This window comes from Electrophorus electricus, chromosome 6 (assembly GCF_013358815.1).
Source record: "Electrophorus electricus isolate fEleEle1 chromosome 6, fEleEle1.pri, whole genome shotgun sequence".
Lineage (NCBI taxonomy): Eukaryota > Metazoa > Chordata > Actinopteri > Gymnotiformes > Gymnotidae > Electrophorus > Electrophorus electricus.
Genome location: NC_049540.1, coordinates 13,374,447 through 13,394,397, shown reverse-complemented (window position 1 = coordinate 13,394,397; position 19,951 = coordinate 13,374,447). Strand labels below are relative to the sequence as shown.

General features: G+C 44.3%; 1 protein-coding gene across 1 annotated transcript in view; it reads right to left on the bottom strand.

Annotated features, from left to right (window-relative positions):
- cita (citron rho-interacting serine/threonine kinase a) overlaps positions 1-19,951 on the bottom strand; it is a 53,337-nt gene that overhangs the window by 21,396 nt on the left and 11,990 nt on the right. Inside the window, exons 11-15 of the mRNA XM_035527458.1 lie at positions 7,917-8,022; positions 7,233-7,376; positions 5,845-5,964; positions 285-455; positions 30-83 (exon numbers count right to left, since the gene is read on the bottom strand). Of these exons, the coding sequence (XP_035383351.1) occupies positions 30-83; positions 285-455; positions 5,845-5,964; positions 7,233-7,376; positions 7,917-8,022 (595 nt within the window). The remainder of the gene's footprint in view (positions 1-29; positions 84-284; positions 456-5,844; positions 5,965-7,232; positions 7,377-7,916; positions 8,023-19,951) is intronic.

The following is a 19,951-nucleotide window of genomic DNA, read 5'->3' as shown; positions in this document are numbered from 1 at the left end:
AGCCGCAGGAGGACCACCAAGACCCTTACCTTCTCCAGTTTAGTGAGCAGCTCCTCCGCTTCCGCCTTGCCCTGCTCTTTGGCCTGGTGGACCAAACATACGCACACACCCTTCATCTTAACCGACATGGCCATGATGGCTGGACAGCACTTTAAATTCACTTCTCGCTTAAACGGCCACGAACAAGGCTGCAAAACTTTACTTCATCACTAAAAGAGGAAAACCAAGAGCGCAAAAAAAAAGTGACCTTGCTCTTTCATTCATTTCCATACACACACACACACCTTCTGGATCCTCTGCTGGTAGTCTACAGCCTTCCTCTTGAGCTCCTCACTAGTTTGGCGGGATTCTCGGAGCTCGGTCTCATACAGGTCGCTACGCCGACGGGCGGCTGACAAGTCCTCCTCCAGCTGCCTGATGGTTACCTGCATCTCCTCCAGCTGGGCATGGTACTCCTGAATACGGCAGCCACAGAGCCACATCCTCTCAATTTAATTATGATATTACAAAGGAAGAGACAGACATATGAAAGATCACGAGGAGGGCAGGAAAATTACTTTCATAGAAATAATTAATTAGGCATAATTTAATAAACCATCTATTAAATTATCATACAAGCTTAACTTAATAACTACAGAACATAAGAATGATATGCTATTACTCGCATTCGTGGAAGACATCCACTATAATGATCACAAAAGTCTCCAAAATGTTTAACTGACGTTTCAATGCGACTTGTGTGTGCTCTCCCTCAGGAAGAGAAGCGAGTAAAGGAGCAGTCACGGGAGGGGACGAAGCGGGAAGAGGGGGGTCCGAAGCCCGCCGGCACGCAGACGCACGCGTGTGACGGTGTCACGCTGGCTGCCGGTGGGCTGAGGAGGGTGCGCTGCGGTGTCATGGTGCATTCGTGCTGCAGCGAGGCGAAACGCCAGCTGCTGGCTGCTTTTCGTTGGGCGTGTCGCTAAAAACCCAAGCGAGTTCATCCGTCTATAGCGAGCGTGAGCGGAGCTGTGGGCCAAAACCCGTGGCCCAGTGTAGTGCTGTTCAGAAACGCAAGCCCCATCGTTTATAACGTTCCAGTACAGTAAATTAGCTCGACAGGGTTGTGTGGAAGAGAACAGGACAACCTGACACGGGGATTGTAATCGTCTTCTCCTCCGCCTCCTCGCAACGCCGATTTCCCTTCGCAGCTCATCTATGGGCGTGTCGTGTGACGAACGCTTACGGCATAGGGCTGACTGGACGCCGCCCGACCGACTTCGCTTTTCGTTTGTGTGAGGTTGAGAAAAGTGCGACTCTTCGGTGCCCCCTTTGCCTACTTCGCGCCGCTCCCGCGTCCCACCGCGCGCGACTGCCGCCTGTCTGTGCAGAAATGACGAAGGCGAAGAGAGAAGAGAAACTCTCCCGGCCTCGGTCCACCGTGAGCAGAATGTACGGACCAAACCTTTAGACAGGTGGCGCCGGACACTGCGGACTTGATGTAGCTCTTGTTTCTCGTGACAAGGCCATTATTTATCCAGGACTTAAATGATTTACTCTCTGTGATTAATTGGATGCAGAGCAAAGTGCTGGAGGAAAAGCTTAGGTTGCAGGTTATGAAATCATACTCCAACTTAACAGCCCGACTGTAACAGTAGCACTGAGTGGACATTTTAGCAGCTTAAGTTCTTACTGAAAGACTGTTATATCCTTTCCAAAAAGTTGTACACCATAATCAGTTATTAAAACAATATTAATCAAAAGACTTAATGCAGCTGGATTATTATTACGACTGTGGCTATTATTTTTGTTGTTATGGTTATTGCTGTTACTGCTAAAGGATTTCTTACTGGTATTGTGTAGGCAATGCTGAGATGTGCTGAATGCCTTTTAAATCAAATGTAGTGTGAATAACGGGGGGTGTTACCCCTTGAAATGAGTTTGCAGAGGGAACAATGTGAAAACCATTTCCATGTACCTTTAATGTGTTTGGCAGACGCGCTTTTGCAGAGTGACATATGTATTTATCAGTATGACAGCACGTGAGTGGAATCCATGGCTCTGGTGTTACTAGAATCAGGCTCTACCTGCTCTACCAGGTTGGCAACAAACTGCTCTGTGACACACACATAGAACTGCAGTACCAGTGAAAGCATCATCCTGCCCAGAATTCATCATTATCTGCACTGTTGTTTTAATCCTACATTTGTCACTTCGCACCAAATTCCACATATGAAAGTTGCTAAATAAATAAGTGTCTTCTGATGGTTTTTATTATGTTCCCACTGAAAGTTTAATTACCGAGCGAAATGGCACTGTGTTCCAGCAAATAAGCCACCCATAATCCCTTGTAGTGAGAGCTGAGCAGGAGGAGAGGGGGAAACCATGAGTCACAAGGCTGAAAGTAGCGACAGAGGGAAACTTCACTGGTTTGAGATGAAACGTGCGATGCTTTAACTTCATGCCCGTCGCCGTGGAAACACTCCTTTTATTTAAGTCAAACTCTTCCGAGCCAACAGCCGGTGCGGCGCGGGTGGGGAACGAAATGTCAGGATCGATCCAGGAGGCGACAGGGAAACGGCTCTGCAGAGTCGAGTCGGCGAGCGCGCATGCGCCTTCGCTGTAAATGTCAGCGGCCAGGCCCTGCACGCATGTTTGAAACGTGCGGGAAGAGAGATGGCGGTGGAATGAGAGAGAAGAATTGTCAAGAAAAAGAGGAATGCGAGGATGAGGAGGGGAAGGTAAAGGAAAGAGAACGGCAGAGCAGGTGAGAAAAATGAAAGAGGGGAAGAGGATGAGTGAGTGATGGCTCAGGCAGGCAGGGAGGGGGATGGAGAGAGCTGCAGACAGGATAGATGGAGAGGAAGACTGTGGAGTCCCGCTGACAAATGGCAAAATCAATCACGGTACTAACCACCTTTCCCACCGAGACCCCCAATTGCCACAAACACCTACAGGTGGGGTGGGGGGCCTCAGGGGAGAGTGAGAGTATGTGAGAGAGACAGAGATAGACGATTAATGAGCGATGATGTGACGATAAATTATGCAGGAGACGGAGACCAGAAACAGAAGAGAGAACAAGGAAACGGCTTCGAACGCTGATACGCGACGATCACGGAGTGATGGCTCGGGGTTGGCAGTGTGTGACTAACCAAAGCACCAGGGCAGGCACACCAATGCCCGCAGTCCCTGATAACTCACTTGGAGCACAAAAACCCCCGCCTCCCGAATCCTGCACTGCTATCGTTCCCCCAGGCTCACCTCTGGCATATTACCATCTAAATCAAAACTCCCTGCTTGCCCATCACTCTCAGTGATGCCCGCAAATCCGTGCCAGGCCTGACAGCCGAGCAGAGAGCCAAGGGCCAGATTCACGCCTCTGAGCGCCACTCTCTTTGTAATTAAAGGAATGATGATGTGTGATGCTCTGTGGGAAGGGGGCGTGCTGCTAGTATTACTGCAGTGGTCAAGAGTACAAGGAGTGCGGAGCACAGGGAAGCAAGTGTAGTGAGAGCCCCCCCGCACGCACGCGCGTGCGTGTGTGTGCGCGAGAGAGTGAGTGAGAGAGAGAGAATGGTCACCAGCCCTCCAGCCACATGCCCTGATGGTTTCATTACAAAGGCATTATAGTTAAAAAGGATCAGAAACTGATAAACAAACGGCAGAACTACTACAGAACTACAGGATGTGCGAATACGGCTTTTGTCGCCCCCAACAGGTCCCACATTTCAGGGGAAAATACGCTATTCTAGTTACGCTAGGAGAACGGCAGCGAGAGTGTAACTCAGAACTGGAAGGCGCGCACGTGTGGCAGGAGTATAAAACACGCCAGCTTAAGACTGCAATTAGACGCAGGCAGAATAGGTCGATCCATAGGGGAGACCTAATGATTGGCCAAGGGGCAGTACTGTAGACCGAAGCAGATAGCTATTGATTGCACACAGTGCAGAATGACTGATCTGGGACAGGACGAACACCGGCAGGCTCTTTAGGGACGCGTGCCACGAAGATCTCCCGCAAGACGGTATTGCCACAACGCTGACGGCAATTTTTTTCCCTCCACCCCCCTCCCCACCCCAAGCACCGATAATGTGTGGACACAGCGGTGCGCTGCCCACCATTCTAAATCAGTATTAATCATTCTCTGAATGGGCCTTTAATATGAGACCCCCAATGAATCGTTTAATGTGTAATGGGATGGCTCCTGTGGCTGTGTGCATTACAAGGGACTCATTAAAGCATCTTTTCTTAAGCAATGTAATATGCATTATTGTTCATTCTTTGGTGCGTGGAGAGGTGGTATTCCAGTTTGTGTGTTTGTATGCATGTGTGCATTTTTATGAAGGCCTTGGAACTGGTAAGGTGCTGGTGTCTGTCATGTGAGTCTGAGCTGCAAAGTCTTAGGGTGGGGTGACCCTGCTCTGTCTCACTTTCTCTCACTCTCTATGTGTGTGTGTGTGTGTGTGTGCGCGCGCGCACACTAGTAAAAGGGCCATTTTTTGTATGCAGAGTAGGAAAACTCTACATTAGGATGCTGAACTGAAATCTGCCACCGACCCCAGAGGTTTCTAATCACTTATAGCTGCTGTTTCCGTGGAGATGAGGCTTGCCTCTGCTCGTGCACGCGCATACGCAGCGCCAGAGAGAAATGAGTCATTCTGCTATTTCCCCTTCTCCCAAACATCCTCCCACTTTCCTGTTCTCAGTTCATCCTCTTTCCTGCCAATTCAGTCCACATTCTCCTCATTTATTTAACACTTCCAGTCATCCTCATTCTCCATCTCCATTTAAAAAGGAAGAAATTTTTTTAAATGGACATGACTCCATGTACCTTCACTACGGCAAAAATCAGAACTCTTCTTTGTAACTCATGAGTGTCCATAACACTATCGTTATAGACTCAAATCATTTAACAGAGAGCAAAAAGCAAATTAAAACTTCTTCAAGGGCTGTTTTAAGTGTCAAGGTTCCTAGCCTGAGCGGAAACCTACTCAACAGTTATGTTTGTGTGTGTATGCGCACGCGCCTGTGGAACAGCAAACAAATTACAGGCTGCTGAATCAGCTCTGTTCCATCGACTGTATAATACAGGTGTGATGGAGGGAGAGGGTGGGAGAGAAACCGAGAGAAAGACAACATATACACTGAGTAAAAACTACAGTCTTTGCCCTTTAAACAGACGGGAGGGCGATCACAAGGTAGCTTCTAACATCAGTGCATGTATGAGGTTGAGGCTGTGTATGTGTAGTTGTGATCGTTGAATAGCAATGAATCCTAAGAACCTAATACTCCATTAGTAACATATAAATAAATAAATTCTTCTGCAGTAGCGAAGGCCAAGGTTAATGTACATTTCCAGTCCATTACCTGAAGCAGTGCTGAGAATATTCCTAGCAGCACTGTGAATCTGCCCACAGGGTAGCTCACTGAAGGAAGACATCTAGTGAAGCCTCAGATTAAATCCTCAGTCTAGCGAATCCTCAGATTAAATCTGACACTGTAACATTATAGTCATCGTTTCATTTCAAATCCAATGTGCAGGACAGAGTTAAAGGTACAAGAACTAAGTCACTGTCTAGTTACTGTGGACTGCAGTGTACATGTTATTCTCTAACCCCACTATCTTAATGGCCTCTTAATGGTATTGTGCTGACAGAGGTGAAATTGTTCAATGTTCAATCAGGTATGGGTGCACAATCATGGGACCGAGCACTGAGCTTCAATAAAGTGTGCGCGGGCACGCGCCCAAGGCTATAAGGCGGTTCTGTTATCAGGTTGTGAAGGGCAGTGGTTGTGTAGTAACGGTGGCGTAACAGGGCTGTGCGGTGATGTGGCGTAACAGTGTTGTGTAGCGAGCGTCTCCACCTGCTCTTTGATCTCCTGCAGCTTGTTGCTCTGCTCTCGGATGTCGTGGAGCAGCTGCAGGGCCTTGTCGTCCTCCTGAGAGACTTCCACACGAGCTTGCTCCAGGCTGCGCTTCAGACTCTGTACACGCGCACACGGCCACACCCACCCAGACAGATGTACACATATGTACACACACACAGGCACCCACACCATTACACCGGTGCAGGGACAACATGACATACATGATAATACAGGGACGGATACACATACAATAATTCTTCCTAGAGGTGCCTCTGTCACAAACAGACAACAAAGGGCATTATATCTACTGATATGCACCACCCACATTCATACTTCAGTGACGGGTGTCGTCACAGACCTAAGATAATACACAAGGCCCTCACAACACCCTTAGTAGCACACAGTGGATACATTCTGAGCACATATGCATTGCTTGGGCTTGATAAGGCACTACAAGCACCAGGAGATTTAAGGCTGGAGAAGGCATCCTACTCCTTCAGCTAGACTGAGGCGCCGATGTATTAACATACGCATAATGTGAACCAAATTAGACAGAGCCCACACTAGGCCCACACTACCGTTAGTCAGTCGCTACTGCAATATTGGCTATTGTGAGGTGGATATTGGAAGAGGCTGAAAAAAATGATGCCCTGGAATTATGTGGAAGTCTATGGAGGGAAATCCTTCGGCCCTGCCTGTAACTCATATAATAATAATTTGACAAGAAACATTTTGACCACTGTAACCGGAGGTAACCGACGTAATCCATTACACAAATATGCCAATTTGTATAACGCGTGTCGGCGTGTCGCTATGAAGCAAGATTCCCCCAGAGAACAAGCTACAGCTTTGAAAAAGTCGTCCACGATCATCAAAAATTTATTTTGGTCGCATACTGCGTACAGCATACTGATTTGGGGTCAAATGAATGCACGAGTAGTACGTCAGACTATTCAGAACACAACCTTTGTGTTCCCTGTCCCTCACGTCGCCTCGACCTCTTCCCCTTATAAACATCCTCACCTGTATCTAGTTTCCATAGTCAGTTTGTGTGTGTGTGTGTGTGTGTGTGTGTGTGTGTGTGTGTGTGTGTGTATTTTTATTTTGAATTCTTTGGTGTGTGTTGGGGGGTGGGGTGTAAATTGATATATTAATGAACAAATAAAGAAATTATCTTTAGAATAACCGATAAATTAGTTGTTAAGTTAACGGACAAACAAACAAAAACAACAACAAAAATCCCTAGGTGCAACCCTTTATTTATATATATATATATATATATATATATATATATATATATATATATATATATATATGTATGCACGCATATGATATTTTGGTCCATATGGCATAGCCTTAGTGCTGGAGCAAGGGTCGTCACTCACACTGCACTCTGTGATGTAGGTGGCAAGGTCCTGCTCCAGGATGCTCCGCTGTGTCTCGGAGGCCTTGAGCTCCACGTCCTTCTGCTGGAGCACCGACTCCAGGTCGCTCATCTTACGCTGGAAGCGCGAGATCTCCTGCTCCATCTGAGACGCCACGAACACAAGCACCAGGTCTAAATGCATTTTACAGCAGCGCCCCACAGGGACAGGGACATGCACGTACATACGCACACAAACTTGAATGGCAAATGAACACTGCAGGGCAGCTCGGCGTCTGCGCATGCATGCTTGCACACTGTAGAGCCGCATGGAAGCGCACATGCATGCAAACTAGAACGTGTCTTCCTTACAGACACCATCCTGCTGCTAATTAAGCTGTGCTAAATCGATCAATTAATTGAGGCTATTAATAAAATGGGAGGTCAGACTGACTACTGGCTCCAAAAGTGAATAAGGTTTCAAATCCCATTACTCCTGTATGGGTTTAACTAAACTATAATTACACAGTGGATTAGCATGGCCTCAATAGCATTGCCTCAGTTTCATTTCATGCAAATAAGTGGGGGTGATCAAAATGTCCTCAAATGATCAATGTTACAATGACTTTTTTGGGTTTGTGAGGACATCTGATCTTCACAATGCACACAAACACGTGCACACAGAGATACCCACTGTATGTGTTACCTTGTGACATTTGTCTTGGGTATCTTGTAGTTCTTTACTTTTGAGGTGTAGTTTTTTTTCCATGGAGTTGGTCTTGGCAGGAGAGTTGAGGCCTGCCGCCACTGAACTGGGGGGGGGGGGGGAGAGAGAGAGAGAGAGAGAGAGAGAGAGAGAAAAAGACAATTGTTATTTCTGTAAGACTAGGAAAATAACATGCACACATGCGTGTATACACATGGCCACACGGAGATATGTAAAGCCATCACATACACCATCAGGATCAGAATTCATTATTCATCAAAATGTAAGAGGATATCTTTACTTGATATTCAGATACAAGGATAACACAATGATGGTCAGTAATGTTCATGGAATGACATCAAACTATCTGTATCCTAGACACTTCAGCTTGCTTAAAATAAAAAATCTATCAGAAGGAAATCTGATCTCTGAAAGATAAATCCCAACTACTGTTATAAACTGAAGGACCCTTTTGTGAAATCAGTACATTGTAGCATCTAAGCACTAAGATTCTAATTATACAGAAAATTACTTTCACAGAAACTCTCTTGAACTCTATAATTCTTAACTGAAAAGATTTGATATATTTTATTTCTATAACTATAGGATGAAACTGGTTTTAGCCAGAGAAAATCAAGTATACACTCCATAGTGTCTTCAGTAAGACCAAAATAAGTCACTGGAAATAAGTCGGATAAATGAATACAATAAGGGGCATCTCTGTGACTTTAACACTTCTCTGCAGTATATAGCTTATGACTGTCAACAGTGAGTGTGTCTGAGGATCCATCCCTTACATTGCACCTGCCCTGCATGAGAGAGAGATGGCTAGAGATAGCTAGACATAGACAGACAGACAGATAGATAGACATAGACAGATAGATAGGTAGACATGGACAAACAGACAGAGACAGATAAGTAGACATGGACAAACAGACAGACCGACAGAGATAGGCAGACAGGTAGGTAGGTAGGTCTCCCTCTACGCTTCAACTGCCAGTGGTCATTCCTTCTCTGCAAATGAGAGGGAGAGAATGAAAAGACTGAAAGGGTGAGTGAGAGAAAATTATAGTAAGAAAAAGACAGAATGGGAGCATTACCAATAGAAAGAGAAGCTTTTACAAACGTTCTTATAGAAGTTCTGTGTAGACTGTAAATGAGAAAGTGAGAGTCTCTACAGTGCGGAGTGTGTGATACTCATGGTGATATCAATGGTATATAATGCATGTGAGTGAGCAAAAAATATGAAAAAATACAAACACTATTAATGGAACTGGAATCCTTATGCCTCCAGAAGAGCATTTCGCTCGATTATTTAAATTTCCAATTTACACAGACACCACTAATCAGGACCTGGCATAGGAGTTGAGTTTCATTAGTGGAATCCAAATCTTTATACTAAACCAATAGAGCTCAGCCTTTATCTGCTGCCATTCCCCCCCCTCTGTCGGAGCCTTAAATAACCGATTCGACGTGTCCGAGTTCACTGAAACATACTGCAGGGCCATTTAGAAGGCAGGGTTTAGAGAATTTTCGATTTTGCAGTAAGCGTTGCTTTTCTGACTGCTCGCCCTCACCACCTCTAAAAGGTGCCGAGTGAAGGAGGGCATTCTAGGGCATCTTGGCACCGGGAGGAATGTGTCCCTGAGTCTCCAAGCAACTGCGTCTGTACCGTTTTTTGATTGTCTTACATCAGTATTAGTAGAATAGAATAATAGTATAATAGAACAGTAAGAACGGTTTTACGATTATTTTTCAGTGAAAAGTGCGTGTTGATTTATTTATTTTTTTCATTGAACAACTGGATAAACCTGAGGCAAACTGCAGCTAGAGGAGGGAATATTTTCAAAGCAGAGATGCAAATCATTTTTAATGGCCTCTGGTATCTTTGATTTGTGCTCACTCATGAACATCAATAATTCTTGCACTGGTTCAGGATTTCACATCAGCTCGGTTCATTTCTGTGGACGTGATTCTTTGCAACATGAGGACGGCGCCGAGTCATAAACGCAGTTAGGGCTGTGACAATATCCGCATTAAAAGTTTTATTTGTCATGTACATAGTCATACATGGTATAACTCGCAGTGAAATGCTTTTGTGACTCTGCTCTGTCCAAGCTCAGGGGGTTTTATATATGCATATATATATGTATGTATGTATGTATGTATGTATGTATGTATGTATGTATGTATGTATATATATATATATAGATATATATATATATATATATATATATATATATATATATATATATATATATATATATATATATATATATATTTATCTATATATATATATATATATATATATATATATATATATATCTATGTGTGTGTATATATATATATATATATATATATATATATATATATATATATATATATATATATATATACATATACATACACACACACACACACACACACACACACACACACGACAATGGGCAGCTGGTGAATCTGGACGAGGCGATATGCAGCGATTATAGAAAAACAAGTCTAATTCAAGGTAGCATATTAGAATGAACCATCCTGAATTAACCATACACTACGAGCACTCACTTGGAGCGTGTGTTCACTGCGGCTGGCAATACTGGACATAAACAGGACAATGTAAACATGTTGGTTTTCCAGGCTAGAAACATGAAGACCGAAAATAAACCAATAGGATTTGCCGATTCACTTTAGTGGCCCAATGAGTAGTTGTACAAGCACTTATTGTACTGAATGATGGGCTAGCCTACTTACTGGCACTTACTTAATTTGTCCTTTTTATGTTGCACTTTGTTATTGTTGTTAGCAACTTATAGGCTAGCCTACTTACTGAGAGTGACTCACTATATGTCTCCTTTTTATGTTGCACAATAAGGCTATTTCTTTATTATTATTATTATTATTATTATTATTATTATTGCTGTAATTTTGTCTAAAGCTTATCATCTTCTGTTTGAAGAATAAAGAAGTTTTATTACTTATCCATGCCTATGTATAAGCTGAATTCTTTTTTTTTTTTTTGGGGGGGTGGGGGTGGGGGGTGGGGGGTGGGGGGTGGGGTGGGGTTAAATCTTTAGTCATTTTTTCTTTAAACCAGGAGAAAATGTTGCTTTTTCACAGTGATAAGAAAACATCCATACCATCACAGCCCTAAGTGCAATTCAGCACACACAGATAGAGAGGTACATTTACATTTATGACATTTAGCTGACGCTTCGTCTGAACACAGCTTGAGCAACTGAGGGTTAAGGGTCTTGCTCAGGGGCCCAACAGTGGCAGCATGGCAGTGGTGGGGCTTGAACCGGCAACCTTCCTATTACAAGTACCTTAACCACTGAGCTACCACTGTCCATGGTGCTGAGGTGCATCATGCCAATTCGACTGGAATCCATGCAACAAACATATAACTGCTTATTAAATACACACACGCACATACACATGCACACGTGCTCATGCTTGCTCGCATGCGCACACACTTTGTATGGGTTACCAGCTGTGGTGTTTATATTTTGAAAAAAGCTGTTTAGCTCCAGCTTGGATTTTTGTGTGTGTGCATATGCACGTGTTCAGGACAGCTGCCACTTTATTAAGTGAAGCCATACTTCAGGCTGTGTGGAGAACTCCTACCAGGCCCTAGACTGAGGCTGATGGCCACGTATCTGTGTGTGTGTGTGTGTGTGTGTGTGTGTGATTAACCTGTTCGCCCCAATGATCAGGGAAGGCCTACAACATCAAACCTGACAAACTATAGTATACAATGGGCCTCTTTAGTCAGCATTCTACCAAGCTTCTTCCATACTGCTTCTGAGGTGCACAAACACTCATCAGACCAGCGGTATCGGTTGTAGACACTAGGCACAATTATCAGGTAGTTATATAATTTTAATGTGCCTTTGTAAAACGGGACATTTCAATTGGTAGTTTAACGCTGCCCATGCTAGCAGTTACTGGTACTATATAAATAAATATAAGGTAGCATTTGATAAAGCAATGATAGCTGCTAGAGAGAAAGCAATCTTGTGTTATCACAGTGAATATTGAGCGTTCGACGGGCTCATGAAAATGCATGACAGTCCTTCAAAGACAACTGCCAATCCAGTCATGCCAGACAAATCTGCCGGTTGCAAAAATAGACCTTGCCACCTATGACGGCTTAAATTTTAAAAGGCTAATAAAGAACAAGAGACAGAACACCAGACGTTTTCCCCCCCAACGCAGATTCTGTCATCCGTGATTCACATCTGTGGAAGTAAATAGTGACACATGAGTAAGATCTAAAAATTCTGAAATCCCAGAAAACATCAATCACCTGACACTGGCAGCAATTAACTGACAGAGCAGGTCTGTGGACAAATTGGGAAGAGAGAGCAAGACAGAGAGAGTGTGTGAGAGAGAGAGACAAAGAGAGAGAGAGATGGTTCTTGACATTTATATGCAAATGAGAAGGATAGAAAGGCAGAATGAAATGGATACATAAAGAGGTCTGAGTAAGAGCCCTTGAGAGTCAGTGAAACTGCGAAGAGAAACCGAGTAAGAAATAGTAAACAGAGGATACGTGAAGAAGAGCGAGACATGCAATGGAGAGGCAAACAAACCAAGCCCAGCAGCTCGTGTGCTCCCATATTCATATTTTGACCACATGACTGACATCTAACCAGCAACGAGAAGCACGCTAGGACAAGGTACATAATATGGAAATGTCCAGGTAGGATAAGTGCAAACGAATGCAAACGTTACAGGGAATGCAGATGTGTGAAAGAAACACAGATGTGTGAAAGAGACAGAGAGAGAGAGAGCGTGCACGTGTGTGTGTGTGTGTGTGTGTGTGTACACACCAAGATGTGTATACATGATGGCACTGACTGAAGCGGGCACACTGCATTTCCAAACACTTTAGTCTAATTTGAAGTCAACTTACAGCAGCGCTTCAAAGCGCCTCAAAGCCTCACACGCCTGACAAACGTGCAAGGAAACGTTCAAGATGAAAGGATGGCAAAAGGAAGCGTAAATAGGCCCGACAGCAGCAACGAGCCAGCACGCACGCCGCTCACCCCTCGGCATTGCGGCCATTACCAGCACATTCTTACCCACAAGCATGGCTCATCTGTGTCCAGGCAACCGCTTTGAAGGGTGTTTATCTGAGACCAGTCCAAACTGAGCCGTACATCCAGAGGGAGGGGTGGACCCCGCAAGCTCAATAGGCAGCGGCAGCAGTCGAGGCTGGCTGAACAAAAATGCACAAAAGGAGGAGATATTTCTGGGGCCCCGGCCATGTGCGGGAGCCCTGACGTGAAAGCTCCCACAATGCTTCATTCTCTCTCTTCGCAAAGTCTATTGTGTGTCTCTAGGCTATCACAGTACGACTCTTACAGGAGCTTAACATCACTCGCTTTGCCAATTAGTGCCATATGAAGAGACAGGGAGCACGAGGGGACGCAGTAAGGGAGAGCGAGAGAGAGAGAAGGAGGAAAGACAGAATAAGTATTTCTGGTTTTGAGTAAAGACTCACAGAACCATTGTGTGCAGAGTTTGCTGACATAAAAGCTGCTAGCTGCTAGTGAAGAACCATTAAAGAGCCATCCAGTTTTACTAGTGGTGTCAAACTAAGGGATTTTCAGATGAGGTTCTTAAGGTTCATAAAATGTTTGTAGAGTGTTCAAAGCTGTCCATTTTGAGCAACAGGTGCGCGCCATTCCTAACCGTTTATCTGCATAAGCTGAAACTGGGCTTGGGTATGCAGTAAGGGTATGCTGTAATGCAGCTGGACTCTGGAGGTTAATAGGTTAGAGTGCAAAATATGGCAGCTAGTTTTGTGAGTCTGGGCAGAGGCAGTGTGGCAGACATGCAGGCCACGCATGTGCCAGGCCTTGGGGTCACACCAGGGGCTGCCTGACCACTAACACCCATGTCCTGAAAAATGATGCCAAAAGTCACTCTGCCTTGGGTACAAGGAGGCCTGAGCTGTCAAGTCCATCCTCATGTCAAAGGCGGCTCTTATAAAAACAGTATGGCACAGAAAAACCTGTCGCTTTTGACCATGGGTTGTTACCAAACACACACACACTGATGACTTTTTTCACAGTGACACCACTGGCTCTAATGAGATTAGAGGCTCTGCTTTTTTCCTTCAGAGAAGTCCATTGGTCAGTTCTTATTGCCCAGGTTTAGAAAAACATCTCCCTTCCAAGTTCCTGCTGCCTGCAGAGACCGGGAAGAGTAAGCCCTAATTGATTTGATTATAAACCTTCTGTGTATTTTGCTTCTGGAGCATAATTTCAAGCTAGGCTTTTCAAACGGGACCGGGGAACAGTGGACAAAGCCAAAGCTAACAGTTCACAACAAACAGTCCTCTGAACTGCACAGAGTCAGTGCAGTTATGGGAGTATCTGTACAGACCCATTTCAGAGGCTTTCTATGGATGCACAGACACATAGAGTATGCAAACACATACACGCACCACATAAGTGACTTAGGATACAAACTTAGGATAGGTTGAGGACAGTAATCAGTACATATCACCATATATAGATATATCCAGATTTTAGATTTCATATATCTATAAATTAGACAGTCATGTCTACTAATCTGAAACACTAGCTAATTAATAAAAAAAACGAGTTTAATTAATAATAAATGAGTTTAGCCTTTATCCTAAACTTCCTCCTCATGCAGTGGGTTTGATACATCATACGCTGAGCGTGAGACAATACTGACACTGCTCAACATCCTTTAACGGAGTGTAATTAAACCCAGGCAGACCACACATGGGTGTGCACACCTCCCTCCATCAACCCTCTCACGAGGGTGACCTGTGGCGAGACAGCAGCAGCTGACTAACAGCAGGACCGACAGCAGGTCTAGAGGCAGGCAACTCTGCAATGGGGATGAAAATTGATCACCGGAGGAGCCGGAGAGTTCCGCAGCTCCGTGAGAAGTGGCGGTGACGGGCAGGGGAGATCAGACTCATCCACTGCACTCTCAGCAGCAACTTTCTGCCTCCACATAGGTCCCTCGGGGGCCTGACGGCCTGGGCTTATCAGCCGGAATGACCGCTGATGACAATCTTGCACTTGTTCGACATCCAGAGGACAAGAGGATGCAGGATGACGGACAAGCCAAACTGACAACGAAAATCCCCCGACCCGAAACCAAGCTTGGCACACAAAAGACAGGGAGGAAAGGACAAAGGACAAAAAAATACAAACATTTAAAAATTTAAAAAAAAATCAACGCTAGGAAAACATTAACAAACACCACCAAGTTTTTTAGCAGACAAGAGCTGCTCAAACGTCCAACCTCGATCTGCTTGGGGAGGTCACGGACTGTGTTGCCCAACGTCCCATATCTAAAGGGAGTGCGGCTGTTTGTCCATTTTGCTACTCACTCTAAGCAGATGACAAAACTGATGACACTGTACTGGCTACAGCATGTACTGTAATTAATGCCTAAAGGCACTCGAGTTTTGCCAACATTTTGTCTGAATGTATGGAGATGAAAAAGGTATGGAGAAGAGATTTTGTTTTATCTGCAGAGGGTGGTGTGGGCTTCGACTGGGGTGTAGCTAGCTGGTGTCAGCAAAGTGATGCGCAGCGGTAGCTGCTGACCGTTTCAAATTCTCTAGTGTGACTCTGGACTGCAGGAGGGTGCATGAGCTCTAGAATTTAGTTATGCCAATGGCAATTAAAATAAGAATCAAGTGAATGGGGGAATAACACTGTGTTGAAAATGATAATCCAATGAATGGGTGAATACCTAACTCTAGATAATGAACTCTAGGTTTAGAATAATAGACAATGATTCTACTCCAAGCAAAATACCTGTTTATTATGTATTTTTGCACAATGAATTCAAATATGTGTTAATATCACCCACAGTTTCTCTGCTCCAGTGTACTATGGAATATGTACTATACTACAGTATGTGAAAACAGTAGCAAGGAACGTGAAAGCAGGACACTAAATGGGATGTTTAAGGCCAAATATATGCAAAAATCATAAATTAAAAATACATTTGTACATACTTTAAGTGTAATAATATTTACAAGTAAGTAATATATAATTAAATGTACATATTCACTTAAAAACCATATGTAATAGAAAAAAATAAATCTAAAAACTGAGCACAAAAATACTATAATTTTAGTTGTCAAATTTTGTTTCCTAATGGAATCCAGTGAATGGATGAATAACATTGGGTTTAGAAGTAGAGTCCTGTGAATGGATGAATAACATTGGGTTTAGAAGTAGAATCCTGTGAATGGATGAATAACATTGGGTTTAGAAGTACAATCCTGTGAATGGGTCAATAAGTAACTCGGATAATGAGAGTGTAGTGAATTGGTGAATAATTAATTCTGGGTTTAGAATGAGAATCTGTGAATGGGTGAATAAGTATCTCAGATTTAAAATGAGAGTGAAGTCAATGGGTGAATAAGTAAGTGTGGAATCCAGTATGGCTGCATAATGTCAGTTAATCAGAAGGCTGAAGAATGCAAACAATGCTTCTATTATGTACAGTGAGTATGCTGACCAATCTCACATGTGCCAGATGAGCATCCTGTGAGTGAGCCACAAACACGAATCATTTTACTTAATGCAGACCACATTTTAAACTCATGCTACATCATGGGTTCACCTAAGCGATTTAATATTCGGCAACGCATACCACAACTGCCGCATGTAGGGAAAATCACAATATAGAAATTTTATCCATATCATGCAGCCCTAGAATTCTGTGAAGAGGTGAATGAGCAACTTCAGGTTAAGAATGAGAATCCAATGAATGGGTAAATGAGTTACTCGAGGTTGGGAACAAGAGCCTAGAGATTGGGTGAGTGAATGGGTAAATGAGTTACTCGAGGTTGTGGCTTGCGGAGGAATCAGTTATGAATCACTGTAGAAATACTTCCTGCTGACTACATATCTCTACCCACCATTGATCCTAAAGTCTGCATCAGGAAGCATGGCTTCTCCCACCCACCCGCGTGCGCACGCGCACGCACGCACGCACGCACACACACACACACACACACACTCCCCCAGATACAATGCAGACACACTATTAACCCTTTCATTCAAACTGAGATGATCATATTATATTATATTATATATATAATATATATATATATAAAATGTGCGCATGCTAGACTAACACCCAAATACCAGCCAGTTACTCCTACTCAGCACTGTCCCGGCTGACCTCAGACCAGTAAAGACCAGAACTCCATTAAAGACCTCCGCCTGGCTGATGTGGACTGTGCAATATGCCTCTTCTTGGGTGGGCTAAAAACCATCCAAGTACAGAATGTACTTGAATGAGATCACAATGCTGGTGTGCTACCTGGGAACAATGTTAGGTATTTGGTACCTCTGAACATGCCCATTATGTCATATGGGCATTGAGCATATTCCTACTGAGCCAAACGAAAAGAAGAATGTGCTCAACTCACACTGGACTGTCTTCATAATGGACTTCTCACAGGTCTTCATGTCTCACACTTTCAGTAAGAATGGTTGCTAACCACAGACAAAACATCCAACTGCAAGATATAAGCCAGTGAGTCACAGCATCTATTTTAAACTGGGTCTTGAGAACACACCAACATCCCATTTGTTTACCTAACCACTGTGTCACTTTTAATGGAGATTATGGTTCAAACTGAAAACCAAGACAAATGTTGCCACACACGATCTAGCCCTCACTGACAGCAACACGCAACACCCCCCCCACACACACACACAACCACACACCCACCCACCCTTAAATAGCAAATTACAGCTCAAACACAAGAACACTTCATCACTAAAATGGCCATTATGCCGTGAACCCTACACTAGACACCAGCGCTCTCTAAAAAAACATGCCAATTAGAGGCCTTCCTGAGTGAACAGGATATCAGCAGTCACCCAGTGTGCTGCAGGGCACGGCGCCTCCCTCAAACGTGTCAAATATGACTTGAGCAAACAGCAAAGCTTTTAATGAGGAATGATTTACAATTACTCAGCATTTTGGTTTGGGAATTGGGATGAGCAGTTAACGCCAAATGTGATCAGGCTTCCTGTGTTTGTAGAGCTGTATATTTTTGCATGATAAAATCAAGCGAGGAAGAAAGAAAACAAGATTAACATGTTTCATTTCAGCATTCACACTAGAAATCTATTTTTACCCTTACAAAGTTAAAGTGGGGGAGGAGGGTGGCAGGGGATGCAGAAAGAGACAGAGAGACAGACAGAGAGAGTGAGACAAAGAGAGACCGAGAGGGAGACAGACACAGGGGGAGACATGTAGCATTCTTCCAATCATCACTCTGAGAGATTTGGAGGTGAAGATAAAACTGAATTTTTCACAGGCTTTCACAAGCACTTAATTTCGCTTCAGCATCCACAGGACCAGCTAATCCCTTCTGCGCCGTAGTTTTGGAACCCTCGTTGGAGAGCACACCACGCAGTAAATCAAAACTTTCATGTCACACCGATCTCACCTCATATGTGAGGAGACAGACAGCACCTCTTGCCTCCCGTAAATGTCCCAGAATGGACGCGAGACCACTAGACTCACTGCGGAACTTGATAAAACACGTGGAGAGTATTCTAGGTGTACGGTATATGTTTGGCGGGTAGTCACGACACTGGGCTTCTGCGCACTTCCTGCGCACACGCACACGCACACACACTTCAGCTGAGTGTAATTCCAGCATGGACAGTCTCGGGTCAGCCCGTTGACTCCAAATCAGCGAGTCTGTGCTAAACGTAGAGACTGGTAGTCTGGTTTGATGTGATATCTACTGACAGGACGGATGTGGGGTTGAAAGTGGGGAACCTGTTTATGCGCATGATTCTGTGCACATATTTGTTTACAAAAGTGAGATATATAAATGGCAGAAGGCTATTAAAGCTCAGCAGGTGAAAGTACACCTATATCGCAAACCCAGTGCAAGACGTACGCGCACACGCATCAGGTGGCGGAGATGCAAGCTAGCTGTCGCTCTATCAGACAAGATGGACTGCAGTCCCCATTAGTCCTTTATGCGGTAGACTGCGCTCATTAAAACTGGATGCCAGAATGAACCACATATAAAAGCACGGAGAAAAGGAAGGAGAGAGAGAGAGAGAGAGAAGCACACTCATTTATATATTCTACTTATTCTGCATTCAGTGGGCCATTAATCTGCCCCGACACCAGGGCCAAAGGAAGGGTTGCAGAAGAGGCCAGAAGCCAACAAGGCAAATGTGTTCCAGCATTAGGGAAACGTGCAATGTGTATGGCAATGAGGAAAAGAGGGAAACACAGAGAGTGATGGGGCAAAAGGTACAGGGAAAGGGGGGAACATGAGAGAGAGAGCGCTGAAGAGGAAACTCCCTCTGGTTACCATAGAAATAGTCTTCCTCTCAGTCAAGGTTTAGTGTTTCTTATAGCGCTATTGCCATTCACATCTTCTCCCTACTGTTCTGTTTGCTCCCCTCCCCGCTGTAGTCAGCCATTCAGGCTCTTGCCCCCCCCCCGTATAGCCATGTAGTGCGGTAAAGAGGGGAATTCTGTCACATAAAGCAGGGAGAACACCATGTATTCGTGCTGATCTTAGATCTGCTTCCAGTACCGAAACCACACTATATGTCCAATACGACGGAAAACAGCCGACTAGTCGAGGTGCCGTGGAAACAGACTCCAGTAATGTGTCACATGTTCAGAGGACAACAAAACAACAACAACGACAAAAAAACAGATCACCCATGCATGCATACAAACACTTCCGTACACACACACGTACCCGTCTTATGTGCATATGTGGACACCTGCACAGAAAAGCACGGAGGTGTGCACACGCATACCAAATACGCAAAACCAGCAACGAAGGCGGCACACATGCACATAAAAAACCAAAGCGATCCAGTAAACAGCACTGCAGCAAAGACAGAGAACAATCAGCTTCAAAATGTTTGTGAGTAGTTTGCACACACACACACACACACGGGGATTCCCAGTCTGCTGCATTCGCATGAATAACACATTAATTAAATACCAGATGAGCAGTTTGAAAGGAT